Source organism: Oncorhynchus masou, chromosome 17 (genome assembly GCF_036934945.1).
Source record: "Oncorhynchus masou masou isolate Uvic2021 chromosome 17, UVic_Omas_1.1, whole genome shotgun sequence".
NCBI lineage: Eukaryota > Metazoa > Chordata > Actinopteri > Salmoniformes > Salmonidae > Oncorhynchus > Oncorhynchus masou.
In genome coordinates, this window is record NC_088228.1 from 8,951,402 (window position 1) to 8,973,671 (window position 22,270).

Sequence of the window (22,270 nt, forward strand, 5' to 3'; positions counted from 1 at the left end):
AGCAGATAAATAATAGTTTTAGACTGTATTATTGCATGTTAAATGTTTCTGTTCGGTGTTAGATGAGAAAACAAATAAATTAGCTACCACTTCCACTTGTCCAGTTTATCGAGTTGAGGATTAAACAGATAGCAGATCAGCTCATGAATAACGAATAGATGAAGGGTGGAAATAGTTTAAATATAAAGGTATCGTAAAAAAATATTCATATGTTGTCACATCTGCTCCTTCTCCCCTTCTCAGTTACGCACACCTGTCACTGTCGTTACGCGCCAGCGCTTCATCGGACTCACATGGACTCCATCAGGTCATTGATTGCCTCCCTTATATCTGTCACTTCCTCCGTTTCATTCCGGTGTCTGCATTGATGTTGTTTTGTTTCTCTTGTCCGGACGTTGTTCTGGTTTAGTTTCATGTGTATTTATTATTAAATCCCCACCCTGTACTTCCTTCCCGTCTCCCAGCGTCTGTAGTTACGGAACGGTTCCACATACCCACATACTCTCATACCGTTTGTAAATGACACATTGTATGCTGAAGCTCTCATATGTGCAGCAATACGAGGCCACACAGAGAAGCGGGCGAAATGTTCTAGCGGTATTTTGACATGCATAGGTGAGACGTGCTTTGATGGTGCAGCCTATGGATTACAGAATAAAGTTAGGAATTTCCATGAGTCAGCCAGTATGATGGGTTTCAGTGGGATTGGGGCAATAGGAAAACTACTACAACAGTAAGCAGATAAATAGTAATTGTATGCTACATTGTTGCATGTAACCAAGGCTACTACGGTGGTGAAGAGCAAAATCCACTTGTATAAAATGCTAGAAAACTAGAATAAAGATGATTATTAAACTGAACTCAACTTTGCTAACGTTTCCACAGCCTAATTGTTACCAAATATTCAAACGGAGATTCATTGAAAGCAATGATCTGACCATGATTCCCCCACGCTTGTCCCACGCTTGTCTCAAAGCAGCGCGATGGTACTGTCCCAATCAAAACGGTGTTGACATTATAATCTAGGCGACCGACCACACAAGACTATTACTTTAAATTAGTATGGTATATGGTTGTATATGACATAGCTAATGTGAGTTTTCCCCACTATGCTTTTTCTAGGCCCAATGGCTGTTTCCTCGTCTTCTCAATCCGCTGCCACCCGCCTCTCCCTTGTTGTTCTCAACATCAATATAAATCAATATAACCTACTGTTTTCTAGAAATCTGGCTTTTTTTTGGGTTCGGGCTCAATTGATTTCTGTAATGTTTTCTGTAAGATTTGTCCGGTGACAGTCCAAAGCCAGCAGCAAGCCGTGTAAACACAGTCTCCCTAGAAAATCGCAATATTTGGTTAGTAGAGACCCTACTGAATATTTCCCATTACACTTTAACTGAGACAGGTAGAAAAGCCAATATTCTCAACATACCAGGGTCAACATAGTATTTTTTCCTTATTTAGAGATTTTTTGAAAGCATATTTTTTAGTTTATTCCATATCTTTTAAATTGGTTATTTACATTGCAATGTTTTGAAATACGGGCTGTTATTTTGAATGTTTTTCCTCATTTCCATATGAACGTGACGTCACCGTGTGTGCTGCATGTCAGAATACTAGTGGGTACACGCGCCCCCAACCGCACTGACGCACCTGTCGCTTGCGGCGCACACAGGTGTCGGGCCTGGCTGCTTGTATGTTGCAGGAGATCGAGGAGAGGAGCACGCGAATTTGCTAAATCCAATAGTGGCGGAAAGATCATCTTCAAGATGAGGACTGCGTTGCTTTGTTTTGCTTTGGGGGTGATGCTGCGAGGAATTGAGGCGAAGGATGTAAGCATCATACCCTTTTAACAATACATGCATTTTTTTAAAACGGAATGTTCATGAAAAGGAAGGCTGTGAGGAAAGCTTATGGACAAATATTTATAGGGAAATGTAGGCAACATGAAAATGAAACGGGTTCACAGATTTAGCCTATATGAGTCCTGCATAACCTGTTGTCTTTAACATAGGTCCACGTTATCCGGGAATCATGGGATGGCCCTACCCCATTGAAGGGGTAGGTAAGGTTTAGGTTCAGGTAAGGGTTCAGGTAAAGGTTAAGGTAAGGGTTAGTGTTAGGGTTAAGTGTAGGGACATCCCAAGGATCCCGGATTGACCATGTGCTAGCCTATAAAGTAGACTGTGGGACTTGCTTTTCGTGTGTGATAATAGTTTGGCCTATGTCTGTCCTATACTTAACTTTAGATATTTGCCGAATCGATTCATTAATTTTTCACAGGCAGCTATATCATGCTGTATGCAATTTGTGTATTGGGCCTTTGGGAGACATTCTTAGTACATTTTTTCTATCTAATAACCAAAAAAAAGGGTTCTTTGGCTGTCCCTATAGCAAAACCCTTTGAAGAACCCTTGTGGGTTCCAGGTAGACCCCTTTTGCTTTCAAGTAGAACCGTTTTTGGTTCCATGAAGAACTCTTTCCACAGAGGGTTCAACATGGAACGCAAAATGGCTCTACCAGGAACCAAAAAGGGTTCTACCAGGAACCAACAAGGGATCTACCTGGAACCAGACTATGCATTGTAGCCTTCTAGGATGCCTATCCTATAGGGCTAGATACCCTGGCCAGGTGTAGGCCTACAACATAAGATTTAGCAGGCTACAAGGCTATATAGGCCAGAAAGTTTAGCAGGCTACCAGGCTATGTAGGCCACAAGGTTTAGCAGGTTACCAGGCTATATAGGCCACAAGGTTCAGCAGGCTACCAGGCTAATGGGCCAGAAGGTTTCATAGGCTACCAGGCTCTATGGGCCAGAAGGTTTCATAGGCTACCAGGCTCTATGGGCCAGAAGGTTTAGTAGGCTACCAGGCTATATAGGCCACAAGGTGTAGTAGGCTACCAGGCTCAATTGGCCAGAAGGTTTAGCAGGCTACCAGGCTATATAGGCCAGAGGGTTTAGTAGACTACCAGGCTCAATTGGCCAAAAGGTTTGGCAGGCTACCAGGCTCTATAGGCCACAAGGTGTAGTAGGACTACCAGGCTATATAGGCCACAAGGTGTAGTAGGCTACCAGGCTCTAGGGGCCACAAGGTGTAGTAGGACTACCAGGCTATATAGGCCACAATGTGTAGTAGGCTACCAGGCTATATAGGCCACAAGGTTTAGTAGGCTACCAGGCTATATAGGCCACAAGGTGTAGTAGGCTACCAGGCTATATAGGCCACAAGGTTTAGTAGGCTACCAGGCTATATAGGCCAGAATGTTTGGTAGGCTACCAGGCTATATGGGCCACAAGGTGTAGTAGGCTACCAGGCTACACGGGCCACAAGGTTTAATAGGCTACCAGGCTATATAGGCCAGAATGTTTAGTAGATTACCAGGCTATATGGGCCAGACGGATTAGCAGTCTATCAGGCTAGATGGGCCATAAGGTTTTGTTCTGCTACCAGACTATATAGGGCAGAAGGTTTAGTAGGCTACCAGGCTATATAGGGCACAAGGTTTAGTAGGCTACCAGGCTATATAGGGCAGAAGGTTTAGTAGATTACCAGGCTCTATGGGCCGGTTTCCCAGAAACAGATTAGGCCTAGTCCTGGACTGAAAATCATGTTTAATGGAGACCGCTAATTAATCCAGGACTAGATTTAAACTTAATATCGTGTCTGGGAAACATGCCCTATCAGTGTCAGGTGTGAAGTAGACTCTGGTGTTTTCTCTTGTAAACAGGACTGGGGTCAAATGAAATTCTATATATATATATATATATAAAAAAATACATCCACATGAATTTAAATTCATCCCCTGAAATGATTATATTGGAATGGAACTGACTCCAAACCTGGCAGCAAGGCCTCATGTACCCCAGTAGGTCATTTATGATCAGAATGGTCATAAAACACATTTCTTATTAAGCTTTCATACACCCTTAATAAAGCCTACTTGGATGTTTTATTAAGAATTTATAAGCAAATGTCATATTAGGATTTGGAAAATAACCAGTTGAATGAAGACCTGTCACCCTAAGAAATAATGATTCATGAAGCATCTATGTAGGTCTTATGAAATATCTATGGAAAAAGTCAATAATCCTTTACAATATAGACTGCTTTCAAAATGTGACCCTCTGAATTGGGGTTCTAAAGTTGCATGGTGGCCAAAAATATTCAGGTGTTTGTTAATTGCTGTCATTCTTATTCATGGATCGTAGAACACCTTTCAGAAACAGTCAAATGATTTGGTGATATACAGTGCCTTGCGAAAGTATTCGGCCCCCTTGAACTTTGCGACCTTTTGCCACATTTCAGGCTTCAAACATAAAGATATAAAACTGTATTTTTTTGTGAAGAATCAACAACAAGTGGGACACAATCATGAAGTGGAACGACATTTATTGGATATTTCAAACATTTTTAACAAATCAAAAACTGAAAAATTGGGCGTGCAAAATTATTCAGCCCCTTTACTTTCAGTGCCGCAAACTCTCTCCAGAAGTTCAGTGAGGATCTCTGAATGATCCAATGTTGACCTAAATGACTAATGATGATAAATACAATCCACCTGTGTGTAATTAAGTCTCCGTATAAATGCACCTGCACTGTGATAGTCTCGGAGGTCCGTTAAAAGCGCAGAGAGCATCATGAAGAACAAGGAACACACCAGGCAGGTCCGAGATACTGTTGTGAAGAAGTTTAAAGCCGGATTTGGATACAAAAAGATTTCCCAAGCTTTAAACATCCCAAGGAGCACTGTGCAAGCGATAATATTGAAATGGAAGGAGTATCAGACCACTGCAAATCTACCAAGACCTGGCCGTCCCTCTAAACTTTCAGCTCATACAAGGAGAAGACTGATCAGAGATGCAGCCAAGAGGCCCATGATCACTCTGGATGAACTGCAGAGATCTACAGCTGAGGTGGGAGACTCTGTCCATAGGACAACAATCAGTCGTATATTGCACAAATCTGGCCTTTATGGAAGAGTGGCAAGAAGAAAGCCATTTCTTAAAGTTATCCATAAAAAGTGTTGTTTAAAGTTTGCCACAAGCCACTTGGGAGACACATCAAACATGTGGAAGAAGGTGCTCTGGTCAGATGAAACCATAATTGAACTTTTTGGCAACAATGCAAAACGTTATGTTTGGCGTAAAAGCAACACAGCTCATCACCCTGAACTCACCATCCCCACTGTCAAACATGGTGGTGGCAGCATCATGGGTTGGGCCTGCTTTTCTTCAGCAGGGACAGGGAAGATGGTTAAAATTGATGGGAAGATGGATGGAGCCAAATACAGGACCATTCTGGAAGAAAACCTGATGGAGTCTGCAAAAGACCTGAGACTGGGACAGAGATTTATCTTCCAACAAGACAATGATCCAAAACATAAAGCAAAATCTACAATGGAATGGTTCAAAAATAAACATATCCAGGTGTTAGAATGGCCAAGTCAAAGTCCAGACCTGAATCCAATCGAGAATCTGTGGAAAGAACTGAAAACTGCTGTTCACAAATGCTCTCCATCCAACCTCACTGAGCTCGAGCTGTTTTGCAAGGAGGAATGGGAAAAAATGTCAGTCTCTCGATGTGCGAAACTGATAGAGACATACCCCAAGCGACTTACAGCTGTAATCGCAGCAAAAGGTGGCGCTACAAAGTATTAACTTAAGGGGGCTGAATAATTTTGCACGCCCAATATTTCAGTTTTTGATTTGTTAAAAAATGTTTGAAATATCCAATAAATGTTGTTCCACTTCATGATTGTGTCCCACTTGTTGTTGATTCTTCACAAAAAATACAGTTTTATATCTTTATGTTTGAAGCCTGAAATGTGGCAAAAGGTCGCAAAGTTCAAGGGGGCCGAATACTTTCGCAAGGCACTGTATTTGAACAAGACATTTTGCCATAGCTTTTAGAAAAATATTTACAGGATCAAATCTTTACCGGTCAAAAGTTTTAGAACACCTACTCATTCAAGGGTTTTTCTTTATTTGTACTATTTTCTACATTTTAGAATAATAGTGAAGACATCAAAACTATAAAATATCACATATGGAATCACAAAGTAACAAAAAAGTTTTAAACAAATACAAAAATATTTGATTTGGGCTGTAATCTGAGGTGCAGTTAATTGCCTATTTCTGAGGCTGGTAACTCTAATGAACTTATCCTCTGCAGCAGAGGTAACTCTCGGTCTTCCTTTCCTGTGGCGGTCCTCATAAGAGCCAGTTTCATCATAGCTCGTGATGGTTTTTGCGACTGCACATGAAGAAACTTTCAAAGTTTTTGAAATGTTCCGTAATGACTGACCTCCATGTCTTAAAGTAATGATGGACTGTCATTTCTCTTTGCTTATTTGAACTGCCATAATATCGACTTGGTCCTTAACCAAATAGGGCTATCTTCTGTATACCCCCCCTACTTTGTGACAACACAACTGATTGGCTCAAACACATTAAAAAGGAAAGAAATTCCACAAATTCACAAGACACACCTGTTAATTGAAATGCATTCCAGGTGACTACCTCATGAAGCTGGTTGAGAGAATGCCAAGACTGTGCAAAGCTGTCATTAATTAAGGCAGAGGGTTGCTACTTTAAAGAATCTAAAATCTAAAATATATTTTGATTTGTTTAACACTTTTTTTTGGTTACTACATGATTCCATATGTGTTATTTCATTGTTTTGATGTCTTCACTATTATTCTACAATGTAGAAAATAGTAAAAATAAAGAAAAGCCCTTGAATGAGTAGGTGTTCTAAAACTTTTGACCGGTATTGTAAATAACATACATTTTTCTGTTTCTTGGGCTTATTGCACCCGTTACTGAAATAGTTGTTCCCGTTTAGATGGTTAAGGTAGAATTATATTTTAACGATAACATATTTGCTTAGGATCTCACTTGGCGAAGGCCACACGATGGAAAATGGAGGAATGCAACAACCATGTCTCTGTCGCTAACAACGGCAAAGGCACTCTGAGAAATATGCAAATAAGGCTTTACACTAAGTGGTGTGTTCACTGAACACTGAAAAGTGTGGGCCCATATGGACACAGGACCAGTATTAAATTTAACACGGTGTTGATTCAACACTGGATAATTTGCTGTGTGACTATGTTTGGAGTAGATGTTTGGCGTAACTCACTTCACTTGTCCCAACCTTCTAAACCATTTCCTTTCATGTAAAGTAAGTCAGCGTCTCACAAACATACAATCTGCTAAAAGCTATTAAAGATGAACACACTGTACTTAATGTCTTGATCTGGCTTGAAAACGTCATGTTTATACACCGGCGGTCCACGATGTTTGTGTTGATGTGCAAACAACGTCCATCGTGTGGATGGGCCGGTAAACAGACGTGTGTGAGTCTCAGTGTGTTTGTTTGTGGTGCCATAAGTACATTGGGACTTGAGTGTTTTCACCTGTCCATACTAGGTCAAGTTTGAGGGGATCAACAAGTGCCTTTTGGGGAACACAGGAAGGAGGATGGTACAGTATGCGTGTGTTTAGTCTGAGTATGGGGGACACTTACAGTATACTGCTTTCACAAAGGATTTATAGTATTTTGCCTGTAAAAAAAAAACTTGGCAATGTTTAAATGACCCGCTTACAAACAGGCCCATTTTTACCATACACCTTTTATAATGTACCATGCCGGCATGCCGAGGACGAGTGTACAGATCTGAGTGGGCATCTATTTTAATAACTCCATTCAGAATATACACCATCAAAAATAAATCTGTTATTCATTTGTTTAGGCAGGTCCTAAGAAACATTTAAAAACAAATAAAAAGTATTTTCAAAAGAATAGAAGAGCATATTTTGAGTTTATTAGACCTATGTTACGGGTCTGTGCAGCCATGAAATTCAATAGTTTGTTATTTTGTTAATTAAACAGACAAGACACACCTACCCGATGACAGTCAACACACATATTTTTATAGTAAGAATTTAATGAAATGTAACAGAAAAAAAATACAACAAATATTTTTCCCACACAACTTGTGTCACAAGAACATGTGGAACCACTGTCATATTTTTAAAAAAGGGGTCAGTTTGAAAGAGAGCGCGTGCTTTTTCTATCCACGTTTATTCTCTTTCCTCTCCTCACTACGCTTTGTTAGGGAGCAGGCATAGGGTCTTAACTTCATCACGCAGTGGCGGTCGATGCCGTTTAAGATGAGATAACATTTTAATTTTTTCATGAGCATGGCCTTATTTTTATTAGATCATATTGGGTGACTGTCCATTCAGTGGGTGACTGTTTAGGCTACTACATGATACTCAAGTGTTCCTTATACCAATCATGAGGTTGCTACAACCTAGCCTATTGTGTGAATGAAAGTTTACAATGTAGGTGCAGACATGGATGCCTGCCTGGAGTGTCAGATGGCAAGTGTTTATACTTTTAGGACAATTTCAGCTCTGTCTTGTGCTGTAAGGACGCTGGGAGGCGAGAAGCAAGTATAGGGAGTGAATATTTAATGAATAAGCAGACAGGAAACAAAACACGACCAGCGTCTGGACAAGGGACACATAACGACATTAATGCTGACTCGGGAAAGAAACTGAGGAAGTGACAAATATGGGGGAGGTAATTAGTAACGTGATGGAGTGCAGGCGAGTCTGATGAAGCCCAGATGCGCGTAACGATGGTAACAGGTGTGCGTAATGATAAGCAGCCTGGCGACATTGAGCGCCAGCGACGGGGAGCGGGAGCAGACGTAACATGTACAGCAAAAGTATTTGATTGACAACAAACACAATTAGAATCAAGGTCCGAGGTCAAGGACAACACCTGAAAGGAGGGGAAGAATGGGGAGAGGAGTCTGCTGCTAATACTACTTTAACCTGTCGACTCATCATGAAACTACAACATGTTTGAAAACACCTTATGAGATATTCAGAGCTAGATATTGGATTTATCTAGACATTATACAGCAGACCTGTAGGGCCAGGATTTATTCCTGGCCATCTGTCCTGACCAGGAAGACCTCCTGTTTTTAGTCTTCCTCCAGTGGTCATTGGACACTTCGGGGTGAGATGGGACATTATTCCTATAACACCAGACCTGTAGAACCCGGATTTATTCCTATAACACCAGACCTGTAGAACCAGGATTTATTCCTATAACACCAGACCTGTAGAACCCGGATTTATTCCTATAACACCAGACCTGTAGAACCAGGATTTATTCCTATAACACCAGACCTGTAGAACCAGGATTTATTCCTATAACACCAGACCTGTAGAACCAGGATTTATTCCTATAACACCAGACCTGTAGAACCAGGATTTATTCCTATAACACCAGACCTGTAGAACCAGGATTTATTCCTGACCATCTGTCCTGACCAGGAAGACCTCCTGTTTTTAGTCTTCCTCCAGTGGTCATTGGACACTTCGGGGTCAGATGGGACATTATCCTGAAGGAGATCAGATTGTACTTTATTAGTCCACCAGAGGGGATATTTGATTGCACCAGCAAATACTTACATCACCAATACATTCACAATAAAAACACAACAAGGACAGATAGACACTAAAGCAGAACATCATCAATGAACATAAAAAGTGTTCACGGTAAAAAGCCTCATTGGAGCATATGGTGAAAAGCATAGCCATATAGTGTCTGTAGCCATATAGTGTCTGCAGCCATATAGTGTCTGTAGCCATATAGTGTCTGTAGCCATACAGTGTCTGTAGCCATATAGCGTCTGTAGCCATATAGTGTCTGTAGCCATATAGTGTCTGTAGCCATACAGTGTCTGTAGCCATATAGCGTCTGTAGCCATATAGCGTCTGTAGCCATATAGCGTCTGTAGCCATATAGTGTCTGTAGCCATATAGTGTCTGTAGCCATATAGTGTCTGTAGCCATATAGTGTCTGTAGCCATATAGCGTCTGTAGCCATATAGCGTCTGTAGCCATATAGCGTCTGTAGCCATATAGCGTCTGTAGCCATATAGTGTCTGTAGCCATATAGTGTCTGTAGCCATATAGTGTCTGTAGCCATATAGTGTCTGTAGCCATATAGCGTCTGTAGCCATATAGCGTCTGTAGCCATATAGCGTCTGTAGCCATATAGCGTCTGTAGCCATATAGCGTCTTCAGCCATATAGTGTCTGTAGCCATATAGTGTCTGTAGCCATATAGTGTCTGTAGCCATATAGTGTCTTCAGCCATATAGTGTCTGTAGCCATATAGTGTCTGTAGCCATATAGTGTCTGTAGCTATATAGTGTCTGTAGCCATATAGCGTCTGTAGCCATATAGCGTCTGTAGCCATATAGCGTCTGTAGCCATATAGCGTCTGTAGCCATATAGCGTCTTCAGCCATATAGTGTCTGTAGCCATATAGTGTCTGTAGCCATATAGTGTCTGTAGCCATATAGTGTCTTCAGCCATATAGTGTCTGTAGCCATATAGTGTCTGTAGCCATATAGTGTCTGTAGCTATATAGTGTCTGTAGCCATATAGTGTCTGTAGCCATATAGTGTCTGTAGCCATATAGTGTCTGTAGCCATATAGCGTCTGTAGCCATATAGCGTCTGTAGCCACATAGCGTCTGTAGCCACATAGCGTCTGTAGCCATATAGCGTCTGTAGCCATATAGCGTCTGTAGCCATATAGTGTCTGTAGCCATATAGTGTCTGTAGCCATACAGCGTCTGTAGCCATATAGTGTCTGTAGCCATACAGTGTCTGTAGCCATATAGTGTCTGTAGCCATATAGTGTCTGTAGCCATATAGTGTCTGTAGCCATACAGTGTCTGTAGCCATACAGCGTCTGTAGCCATATAGCGTCTGGGACCATATAGTGTCTGTAGCCATACAGCGTCTGTAGCCATATAGTGTCTGTAGTCATACAGCGTCTGTAGCCATACATCGTCTGTAGCCATATAGTGTCTGTAGCCTTATAGCGTCTGTAGCCATATAGTGTCTGTAGCCATACATCGTCTGTAGCCATATAGTGTCTGTAGCCATATAGTGTCTGTAGCCATTTGGTGTCTGTAAAATGCATAGCCGCGGGAAGTAAGGGTGCTGATTTTTTGGGGGGTGAAAACTATTTTTTTTTCACTAAAGTTGTGCACTGGGTGTTTAATAGTGCTCTATTAGCGGACCAAAATAGCATCTGGAACGATGTAGCGTCTGTAGTGTGGGCAAATATATTTTTTCAGCACCCCCCCTGAAAATAAAATTCCCAAAATTTACAAAACATTTTTTACAAACGCAGCACCCCAATCCCGAAATTACTTCTCACAGCTATGGTAAAATGATTCTGTCTGCTATCACACTGCTAGGCTTCAGCAGATACTGTGGAGGGGGTTCACCTAAAGTTAGTTCACCTAAATGATGTAATAGGTAACTTAACATAATATCTGTTGATCATGGGAGTCAAGGGAAACCCACTGGTCAAAAACTGGTTGAATCAACATGGAAAAATGATTGGATTTTTTGTTTAAGTCCTCAGTGTAAGGGAATTCACTCTCTTTTGACCTAAATCCAATGGCATGGTGAATTGTTGATTTCACGATGAATTCACGTAAGTTGACAGCAGCCAAATGTGAAGTAAACCTAGACATTGAACTGAAACTCCTTTCTAGGGAGTTTTTCCTAGCCACTGTGCTTCTACACCGGCATTGCTTGCTGTTTGGGGTTTTAGGCTGGGTTTCGGTACAGCACTTTGATGTATCAGCTGATGTACGAAGGGCTATATAAATACATTTGATTTGATTTGATTTGAACTGATGTCTGTGCCAAGTGGGTCACAATTATTATTACCGTTGTTGTGGGCCAACGAATGGGCTATGATAGCATGTTGTATCTTCCACATGACCTTTTCCCGTGGGAAGCAGCACTAGATAATTATTCTCCTTGTCTTGTTTTCTCCAAAGAAAGATAAGACACAAGGTCACATTTGTGCGTGTGAGAAAGAGAGAGAGAGAGAGAGAGAGATTAAAGCTTGCAAGAAAGGCATTTCATTGTACCTGTGCACGTGACATTAAAACTTGAATCTTGATTAGATACACTACAGCCATATATTGGACACTTATGATCATGACAGATAAACCTCGTACTATTATTGAACATAATAGGTCACCAGGTCACCAGGTGTACGGCGTTTCCTCTTGACACATTGGTGCGGTTGGCTTCCGGGTTGGATGCGCATCGTGTCAAGAAGCAGTGCGGCTTGGTTGGGTTGTGTTTCGGAGGACGCATGGCTCTCGACCTTCGCCTCTCCCAAGTCCGTACGGGGGGTTGCCAGCAATGAGACAAGACTGTAACTACTAACAATTGGGGAGATAAAAGGGGGTAAAAAATTATAAAATATAATAATACATTTCAAACATGCAGTGCAGATAAATTCTTCAAATTCATTATTTTACAGCACCGGTTTACTCTGACCTTTATCAAATCAAACTTTATTGATCACATACACGTGTTTAGCAGATGATATTGCGGGTGCAGCGAAATGCTTTGTGTTTCTAGTTCCGACAGTGCAGTAATATCTAACCATTTCACAACATATACCCAATACACACACATCTAAGTAAAGGAATGGAATTAAGAATATATAAATATATGGACGAGCAGCACCGACTAAGATACAGTAGAATATCCCATCATAAGAAGGTTCATGTGCATTCTAGTATTCCCAATTCTACAGGCCAGACAAGGTCTTCATCTGCTTGTTGCTATGTAGGGCTGTTATGTAGGGTTGTTATGCACTCTCTACCTCCCACCAATTTGGGCGCATTCATTGTTTCATTATTTACATGTTTTATTATTTACATTTATTTGCCCGTTGTTTGTTAAATATTTATCAATTTCCCGCATCTCACCAGTAATTAATTTACTGTTTAATCCTTGTAATTTCCTCGTAACATTACTAGATATCTAGAACATAGAGGTTACATTGGTCATTTATGTTCATTCATTCATTTCAATCACATTATTTGCCATTCATATTTTCTCGACGTGGACACATTGTTTGCAGAGCTCACAAACTACATTACATTTATTTGAAATATGTTTCGGTTTATCTTATTCTATTGAAGGGTTTTCTGCAAATCTACTTCCATTTATTTTGTTTGAGCAACACAGTCATACTTTTAACTTTGAAAAATGTGGTTTTACGTCGAACTGAATGGATATTGAGTTCATCATTGTTTCTCCGCTGAAGGTGTTTCTGTGCTGGGTTTTTAGAAACATTTGCCAGCTATAATGAGTGTGTGTTGTTTTTTTCTAGTGTGCGTGTACTGGGAAGTCCATGTGTCACTGTGAAGGAGTCAAAGGCAACAAGGTAACCAGAACACCAGCACACAGCTTTGAGACTGTATTGATTTAGAATCAATCAATTTCATACTACATTATTTATGCCTCATGATCACTGTTATTTCTCCCCATGATCCACACACACACACACACACACACACACACACACACACACACACACACACGCACGCACACACACACACACACACACACACACACACACACACACACACACACACACACACACACACACACACACACACACACACACACACACACACACACACACACACACACGCACGCACGCACACACACACACAGGGAGAAAGGGGTCGTGCAGGAGAGACGGGTCCACCTGGGTCGGTTGGGCATCCAGGCTCAGAGGGTCACCTTGGACCTGTGGGGCCAAAGGTCAGGTGTCCGTTATCATTCATTACTGTCCTTTCCGAGGAAGTGTAGAACTTGCCCTTAAACACAGATCGTTTCTAACATCTCCCCTGTATCATACCATGTCGCAAAACCAATTTAACCCACGGATGTTGTTCTGACTGAATTGTACATTTTCGTGTGCCGAGACTTTTTCCTTCATTGCTACTACTGTGAATGACCTAGTCACATCTGTAACTGCTACCTCTACTGTCACCAATAGTTACTACTACTGCACCTTCTTTCTGTTACGGAACCCAATAATTAGCCTACAGATAATGTTGCACTCAGTAACCTAATATAAGATGTGCATCTATGTGAGAAATCAGTGTATGTGCCCAGGGAGATAATACAGTATATGTACAAAAAGGAAAAATACAAAAAGGAATGCCCCAAACTAAAGACAAAAACAAACGAAAGGCCTCATGGCCACCAAAACAAACCAAGCAGCCTTACAGCTTACCAGCTGCGACTCTGACTGACCATCACCTTCATTGGCAGCACCTGATGTGCTTATCAACCAGGCTCAGCATCTGGACAAGGTTGCTGCTGCCCCCTGGGGGATGGAGTGTGGAAGTGTATCCTGTCGATATGTTTGCCTAACTGTGCGCCAACACTACACTGCCCACTACATAACACTATCATGAAAAATACTTTGATTACGAGCAAGCACACCATTTTTCTTCAGGAAATTACATTTTTCTAGTTTGAATTACTAGCTATCACAACATGCTCCTGACCCTCCTGATGTATTTAAAGTTTAAATGGCGACTCTACTGTAATTACAATAGGCTACATCAACATTAGTTCCCATTCATACAAAGTGTCGGGTAAATATCCACAGTATGCCGTGGTAAACCAGGAAATACATCATTTCTATTGTACGGAGAACTTGTCAAATAGATAAATCACTCTTAGTCTGTTCAACAAGGACTAAGTTGTTCCGGTGATAATACCAACCAAGGCGAACATATCTCAAAACACTTTGGGTTGCAAAGCCGGACTAAGGTAGCAACAACATAATTTTTTAGGGAATGGTAATTAGGTGAAGAATAATGGTTTCAGAGACATAAAGGATAATGGTTTCAGAGACATAAAGGATAATGGTTTCAGAGACATAAAGGATAATGGTTTCAGAGACATAAAGGATAATGGTTTCAGAGATATAAAGGATAATGGTTTCAGAGACATAAAGGATAATGGTTTCAGAGACATAAAGGAATAGGCAAAGCAGGACGGATAGCTGGGCCTGAAATGTATCTTCTTCAGCAGGTGGCGTATTTGTCACTCACAAAGCGAGGAGTTTTTTGTATGGAGGTCAATGAGAGAGTGTTGAATTTGGTTAACAAAATATGTAGTGGCTTATTTGATCAAATAAATGTTTTGTAATGCTGAGGTTGTTACTCATATAAGTAGGAAAGAAGTTGCAGACACACAAATATATTCCACCAAAACATTTTTAGGGGGGGTATTTTAATTTAACCTTTATTTTACTAGGCAAGTCAGTTGAGAACAAATTCTTACTTTCAATGACGGCCTAGGAACAGTGGGGTTAACTGCCTGTTCAGGGGCAGAACGACAGATTTGTACCTTGTCAGCTCGGGGGCTTGATCTTGCAACCTTTCGGTTACTAATCCAACGCTCTAACCACTAGGCTACCCTGCCGCCCTGTGTGATGCCTCAGTAACTTTCTCACTCATCATTATTCACGATTCATTCAGGATTATCTGTAACCATGGTAGCATCCACATTAGAAGTGTTTAGAAACATGTTATATTCTTATTTACAATAAAAGTGACTCCAAAAGGACACAATACATGATTTACCATTCATTTCTATTGGGCACAAAATAATCTGAAACACAACCTAAACAAACAGCAAATGCTTCTAACAAATGTGTATTCACACACTTAATGTCGTCATTGCGTGCTATGAATATGGAACCAAATACTTCACTTTTTACTAATTTAATACACATATAAGTGAATTTGTCCCAATGCTTTTGGCCCCCTAAAATGCAGGGCTATGTACAAAAGGTGTTGTCATTTCTTAACGGTTCACCCAATATGGATGAAAATGAAAGCTGACAGTTTGCACGTTAACCTCGTCGTCATTGTATCATTTCAAATCCAAAGTACAAAAACAACAACAAAATGTGTCAATTTCTCAACACTTTTAGAGCTCACTTTGTGTGTCTCTCAGATTCCAAAACAACAATGTCAATGTTTTTGGTTGAACAAGAAACCACCAGCAGAACACATCAGATGTCTAAAGAAACCGTCCTCCATAATAGTGCTGTGGACAAGGCCTTACAGAGTGAGAACGGGCACCTGAACCTGTTCCACCGCCTCTTTCTCAGCCTCACACTGGAGTCTAAATCAGACTCACTTACGAGGCCTTCTGAAATCAAAAAGGAGGCAACTGGCAAAAGCAATGAGGAAGCAGTCAAGTACGTCAAGGAGAAGATCAGGGAGAATCCCCCCCCCAGAAAGGTGAATCAATCTGTACCACTGTCTGAATGAACTAAAAGACCATTCTCTAGTGGAGGAGATCCAAAGCTACCTGAGCTCAGGAAGTCTCTCAAAAGCCAAACTGTCACCTGGACAGTGGTCACCTCTGGTCCCTGTGTTACTGACTTTAGAAGAGGAGCGGGACGTGTTTTACCTGAATACATACTCTAGATCAGAGGAAGGTCTTCTTAGGTTGCTGCCAGTGGTCAAAGCCTCCAGAACAGCTCTGTAAGTATAAATGTAATAATTTTCTCTTCCTCCCATTCTATACCAGATTAGCTTGTCATTTGTCAATTAGCTTGCAATTTTCTCCTGGAGACCATGTTGATCCAATCAGGGAGATAGTGTATGACGTTCAATCTCAAAATTTCTCTGTGAAAAGTCTTGCCGATAGTATCAATCGACACGCTGCACCTGACACTGTATTGTGTGTGACCATATTGTTTTGGTCCATTGTCTAGGCTGAATGGATGTAACCTCTCAAAGCGTGAAGTGTTAGTGTCAGTTCTCGGCTCTAAACCCGCACACCTGAGAGAGCTGGACCCGAGGGACAACAACCTGCGAGATTCAGCTGATCCTTCCTGACCTTGGGGATCCTCACTGTATTCTCCCACATGGCAGTGTTTCCTCTGTTAATTCCTCTATATATATTTCAGTGTAAACTTAAATGAGTAACACTAAATATAAAGTACGTAGAAAAGATAATGATACATTTTTAAACAAGATCATCTTTGATAACTAACAATCACCAAAATAAAAAACTAGACAGTCAGGGAGAATCTAAAATTCCATGGCATGGGACCCCCATTGATTTAGTTATGTTTGAGTCACTCAGATAGCATAAGAACACAGCATAAGACATGGTATAATGTGTAGAATTGCAGGAAACTAGCTTTAAAACAAGGTGACTTCACAGTAAAACTATGTTTGACATGATGGGTTGTACTTGGAATAAGAGAGTACAAATCAGTCTATTTCTGAGTGTGGAAGGCTTTCTGCAGGTTGTCATTCCGTTTGGTCACAGAGGAAGGCTGTGGTTTTCTCGCTTCAGCACTGAAGTCAAACCAGTCACTGATAAAGCTGGATCTGAGCTACAATCACCCAGGAGACTCCTGGAGTGAAGATATTTTCTTTTGTGCTGGAAGATCCACACTGTAAACTCAAGAAACTCAGGTAGAATCACATCTGTTAGTAATACAGCCCTTATAGTTCCCAAACTTACGACACTTTTAGCTGAATTTATCCCTAAATGTATTTCCAAGTTGCAGTATTCCAAAATAGCTTTGAATTGAAATGCCATCAAATATCAAATATATTTCAAATGTTACTTATTTTAGGCAGGTTAGTAGTGGAAAGATTGAGCAGATAGTTTCGTATTGTTTGTGAACTTGAGTTCACTGTGGACCATAATGCTAACAGTGTGGACTATAATGCTAACAGTGTGGACCATAATGTTGACAGTGTGGACCATAATGCTAACAGTGTGGACCATAATGCTGACATTGTGGACCATAATGCTAACAGTGTGGACCATAATGTTAACAGTGTGGACCATAATGCTAACCATGTGGACCATAATGCTGACAGGGTGGACCATAATGCTAACAGTGTGGACCATAATGTTGACAGTGTGGACCATAATGCTAACAGTGTGGACCATAATGCTGACAGTGTGGACCATAATGCTAACAGTGTGGACCATAATGCTAACAGTGTGGACCATAATGCTAACAGTGTGGACCATAATGCTGACAGTGTGGACCATAATGCTAACAGTGTGGACCATAATGCTAACAGGGTGGACCATAATGCTAACAGGGTGGACCATAATGCTAACAGTGTTGACCATAATGCTGACAGTGTGGACCATAATGCTGACAGTGTGGACCATAATGCTGTGTGTTATTTGAAATCAGCACTTGAGAAATGTAAGTCTTGGTTGCATTGAGGACCAAGATAATAGTATTCAAATGTTGCATTTGTAACAACTACAGTTTCCAAAACAATTATAGTCACTTATTAAACATAAAGTTCTTATACTATAAAAGTCTACATTTTTAGATGGAATATGAAGAAAAACAAAATGTTGGGCATTATTCACTCATTATCCAAAACTGTATTTATGACCTTTTATAAATGATGGTGATCAGTTTTGTGTCTTCATCAGATAACAAACACGCACAAAAACCAAAGGGAAACCAGAGGATTAAATAGGGTTTTGACAGAAACACGCACCTCACCAATGGAGTCAGCAGGTGCACACAGCCCTCCTCTACCTGTGGAGGAGTGCGTCCAGCAGCACGCGACTCTGTAGCAAAGTCTCGGCATAGCAATGGATCGCGTGCTGCAAACCATGGAGCGATGGGAGAGAGGGGTTTTTCCAGCAACCCCATCATCATCACCCCAGCTCCCACAACAACCCATACCGCTGTCCACCCCTCCTTCACCTGGACCCAGTGGAATTCGGCTCACGCTCCCGACGGAGTATGATGGAATGGCTTCCGGGTGCCAGGAGTTCCTACTCCAGCTGGAGGTCTACCTGGCGACCGTCCACCCGGCTCCTTCGGGACGCGGGAGTGTGAATGCCCTCATCTCCTGTCTATCTGGTAAAGCACTTCAATGGGCAAACGCCGTCTGGGGAAGGAAAGGAACAACGTTGATTTCTATGAGGGAATGCTTGTTCCGTCTCAGACAGGGGATGAGGAGCGCACAAGACTTTGCACTGGACTTTTGAACTCTGGCCACCGGCACGGGATGGAATGAGCGGGCCCTGACGTCGACCGCCGAACGCCGCCCGAACAAGGAGAGGGACCAACTTCGTCGGAAGTCGTGACAGTTCTACAGGAACTGCACCGTACAGTGAAGACCTAGTCTTCTTGGGATGGTCGTTCAAAAAATACTTATAAATGCTAAATACCAGTAAAAATGTTCTAAATTATTGTTCACCCAAAAATATGTTTCAAAGGGATTGATAATTTCAGAAGACTGAAACATCATTTTAACTAAAACTGTGTCCCACTTCTTCTTCACTTATAAGACTGGACACTAGACCTCTTTCGTAGACTTAAACTTAAAGACTTAAATATGACAAAGGTCGCTTCAAGTATCACTTGTCCTAAGATGATGTCCCCTGTATTTGTAGTGTTCATAAGACACAAGGCTTAAACGATGTCAGCTACTGACACATGAAAACAACTCGTCAATCTGTAACATTGCAAAACCCCTTAGTTCTGGAAGGGATGAACGTGTGACGAGGTGTGTGTGCTTGCTTGCTAGTGTAATGTAATGTGGTTAATGCAGGGCATTGTTCCGATCCACAGTAATCCATCGTCTTCTCGCAGGCTCGGGTAGCACACTATGACTCGTCCATGTTTTTGGGGACAGTAATGTGTGAAATCACATCTGAATCATGTTGTAATTGTCTCTCCCAGGGAGACGTGGGCCCTCATGGACCTCCAGGAACAGATGGCGATCGGGTAACTTTCCACAAATGTCTTTGCTGATATGTAAATGGTATAAGTGTGTGAGTGTGTGAATGTGTGTGTGTGTGTTTGCTGTATATTTAGTAAATCTACAGTCCTGTTTATTTCTTCAGGGACCTGAAGGCAAAGAAGGATTTTCTGCGACACCAGGTCTACCGGTAAGACTGTGTGTGTGTGTGTGTGTGTGTGTGTGTGTGTGTGTGTGTGTGTGTGTGTGTGTGTGTGTGTGTGTGTGTGTGTGTGTGTGTGTGTGTGTGTGTGTCTTTGTCAGTGTAATATTTACCTGACTTACCTCCCCTAGGGCATCCCAGGCCTTCAAGGACCAATGGGCCAACCAGGTTCCCCAGGATGTAATGGGACAGAGGTGGAGTAACAATGGCTATTGTCCCATAAATCTCTCTCTATGTGCACCTCTCTGACAAAAAAAAGGTATCACCCCAAGTTATCCAGATGTAGACAAGACTCACAGATAGTCACACACTCTAGTTAGACAGCAGGATCATCACTACCGTCTATCTTCACATAGTATCACAATCATCCCATATAATGGCACCCTATTCCTTAATATGGATCAGACTAAGTGTCCACTAGTTTTTCTGTTAAAAGGTAATGCATTATGTAGGTGTAATGATGTACGCTGAGAGTCAGGAAGCAAGTTCAGTGACTGAAAACATTTAATTAATAAATGGAACAAAACAAGAAACCCAGCACCGACAAGGAACAGGAACAATGACGACTGCGGAAGGAAACCAAAGGGAGTTTTTAAAATATATATTTTTGACGTTATTTAACCTAGGCAAGTCAATTAAGAACAAATTCTTATTTTCAATGACGGCCTAGGAACAGTGGCTTAATTGCCTTTTTCAGGGGCAGAACGACAGATTTTTACCTTGTCAGCTCAGTGATTCAATCTTGCAACCTTACTGTTACTAGTCCAACACTCTAACCACTAGGCTACCTGCCACCAGGTAGGTAAGCCTAGTGACATATATAAGGGCAGGTAATCAAGTAGGTGATGGAGTCCAGGTGAGTGTCATTATGCACAGATGCGCGTAACGATGCTGACAGGTGTGTGCCATAACGAGAAGCCTGGTGACCTAGAGGCCGGAGAGGGAGCACACGTGACAGTAGGGTAATAGTGCTCCACTTAGGACACGGCGCTACATTCATTCTAAGTGATGTTAACGACATGTCTCCACAGGGTGAGAGAGGTGCTACTGGTCCAGCTGGTCCCTGTAATGGTGATGATGGATTAAGAGTAAGATGGATGGACACACAACTTTTTATTTTATTTGTGTGTTTAACTACTGTCTGTCATAATATGCTTTTTTTTGTCATGTTCATATTTGTCTTTCTTCTTCTTTTTTTAGGGTTTACCTGGAGCACCTGGACCAAAGGTAATCTCTCCGGCTCTTCTTCCTTCTCCTGCTCATTCCTTCTTCTTCATCATCATCAGCAGAATTAACATTTTGTGTGCATGTGTGTGTGTATGTGTGTGCAGGGTGAATCCCAAATGTTAATTGGGTTTGGACAGTCAGGGAGACCTGGACCCCGAGGAAGGGACGGTGACCAGGTAACACACAGCAACCCATAATATAACATCACTCTATTCCTCTGTCTATCTTCTCCTCAAGCTTCAGTTCCGTCCTCCACTTCCTCTATACTTCCTCTATATTCTATACTTCTATCCTCTATACTGTAGGGGGCTGTCTTTCGGATGGGACGTTAAACGGGTGTCCTGACTCTGAGGTCATTAAAGATCCCATGACACTTATCGTAAGAGTAGGGGTGTTAACCCCGGTGTCCTGGCTAAATTCCCAATCTGGCCCTCAAACAATCATGGTCACCTAATAATCCCCAGTTTACAATTGGCTCATTCATCCCCCTCCTCTCCCATGTAACTATTCCCCAGGTCTTGCTGCAAATGAGAATGTGTTCTCAGTCAATTTACCTGGTAAAATAAAGGATAAATTTTAAAAATACTTCCTTTTTCCCAATCCAAAATGGGCCTCTGCTTCCTGCACATGTAGAGATCAGAGAGGTTTTGATGGGTGTATATCTGTAGCAGAAACTCACTCCTCAGCCTACCCTGAAGTGTTGCCCCTTAGGCCATTGAAAAAGGTCTTAATTGGTGGCGTGTTAGGTTGAAATACTCCATGAGGGTGGTCACATGTGTTTGCGAGGCAGATGTCCCGAGTTTGAGCCAGTTAGTTATTATTATGGATAATTATGGAAAGGAGCATCAAACTCATTCCATGCACTTTCAGCACCCTATGAAGTTAATCTGTGAGAGAAAAATTACATATTTACCTGATTTGTTTAATTTTAATAGTTAACAATTATTATGCTTAACTATAGACATTTCTATTCTTCCAATACCTTTTAGCTCTCAGCAGTTGGTCCAGGCGTATAGTCAAGGACATTCTTGGCGATTCCGGTTGGAGATAAACTTGAGGAACAGAATAGACCTGTATGGTTTCCAATCATCTTTGCTTCTGAGTAACTTGGTCACACGGCATAAGACAAAGAGCCTCTGAGAAGTGACCACAGTTCTTCAGTCCATCGTGTTCTTCTCATATCT

General features: G+C 41.5%; 1 protein-coding gene across 2 annotated transcripts in view; it reads left to right on the forward strand.

The window, feature by feature from the left end:
• The first annotated feature begins 1,660 nt into the window (after nt 1-1,660).
• LOC135558396 (collagen alpha-1(I) chain-like) overlaps nt 1,661-22,270 on the forward strand; it is a 65,330-nt gene continuing 44,720 nt past the window's right edge. For both annotated transcript variants that reach the window (XM_064992172.1, XM_064992173.1), the window contains exons 1-9: nt 1,661-1,829; nt 13,246-13,299; nt 13,593-13,682; nt 19,639-19,683; nt 19,803-19,847; nt 19,991-20,053; nt 20,891-20,947; nt 21,060-21,086; nt 21,191-21,262. In XM_064992172.1, coding sequence (XP_064848244.1) covers nt 1,767-1,829; nt 13,246-13,299; nt 13,593-13,682; nt 19,639-19,683; nt 19,803-19,847; nt 19,991-20,053; nt 20,891-20,947; nt 21,060-21,086; nt 21,191-21,262 — 516 coding nt within the window. In that variant the 5' untranslated portion in view covers nt 1,661-1,766. The remainder of the gene's footprint in view (nt 1,830-13,245; nt 13,300-13,592; nt 13,683-19,638; nt 19,684-19,802; nt 19,848-19,990; nt 20,054-20,890; nt 20,948-21,059; nt 21,087-21,190; nt 21,263-22,270) is intronic.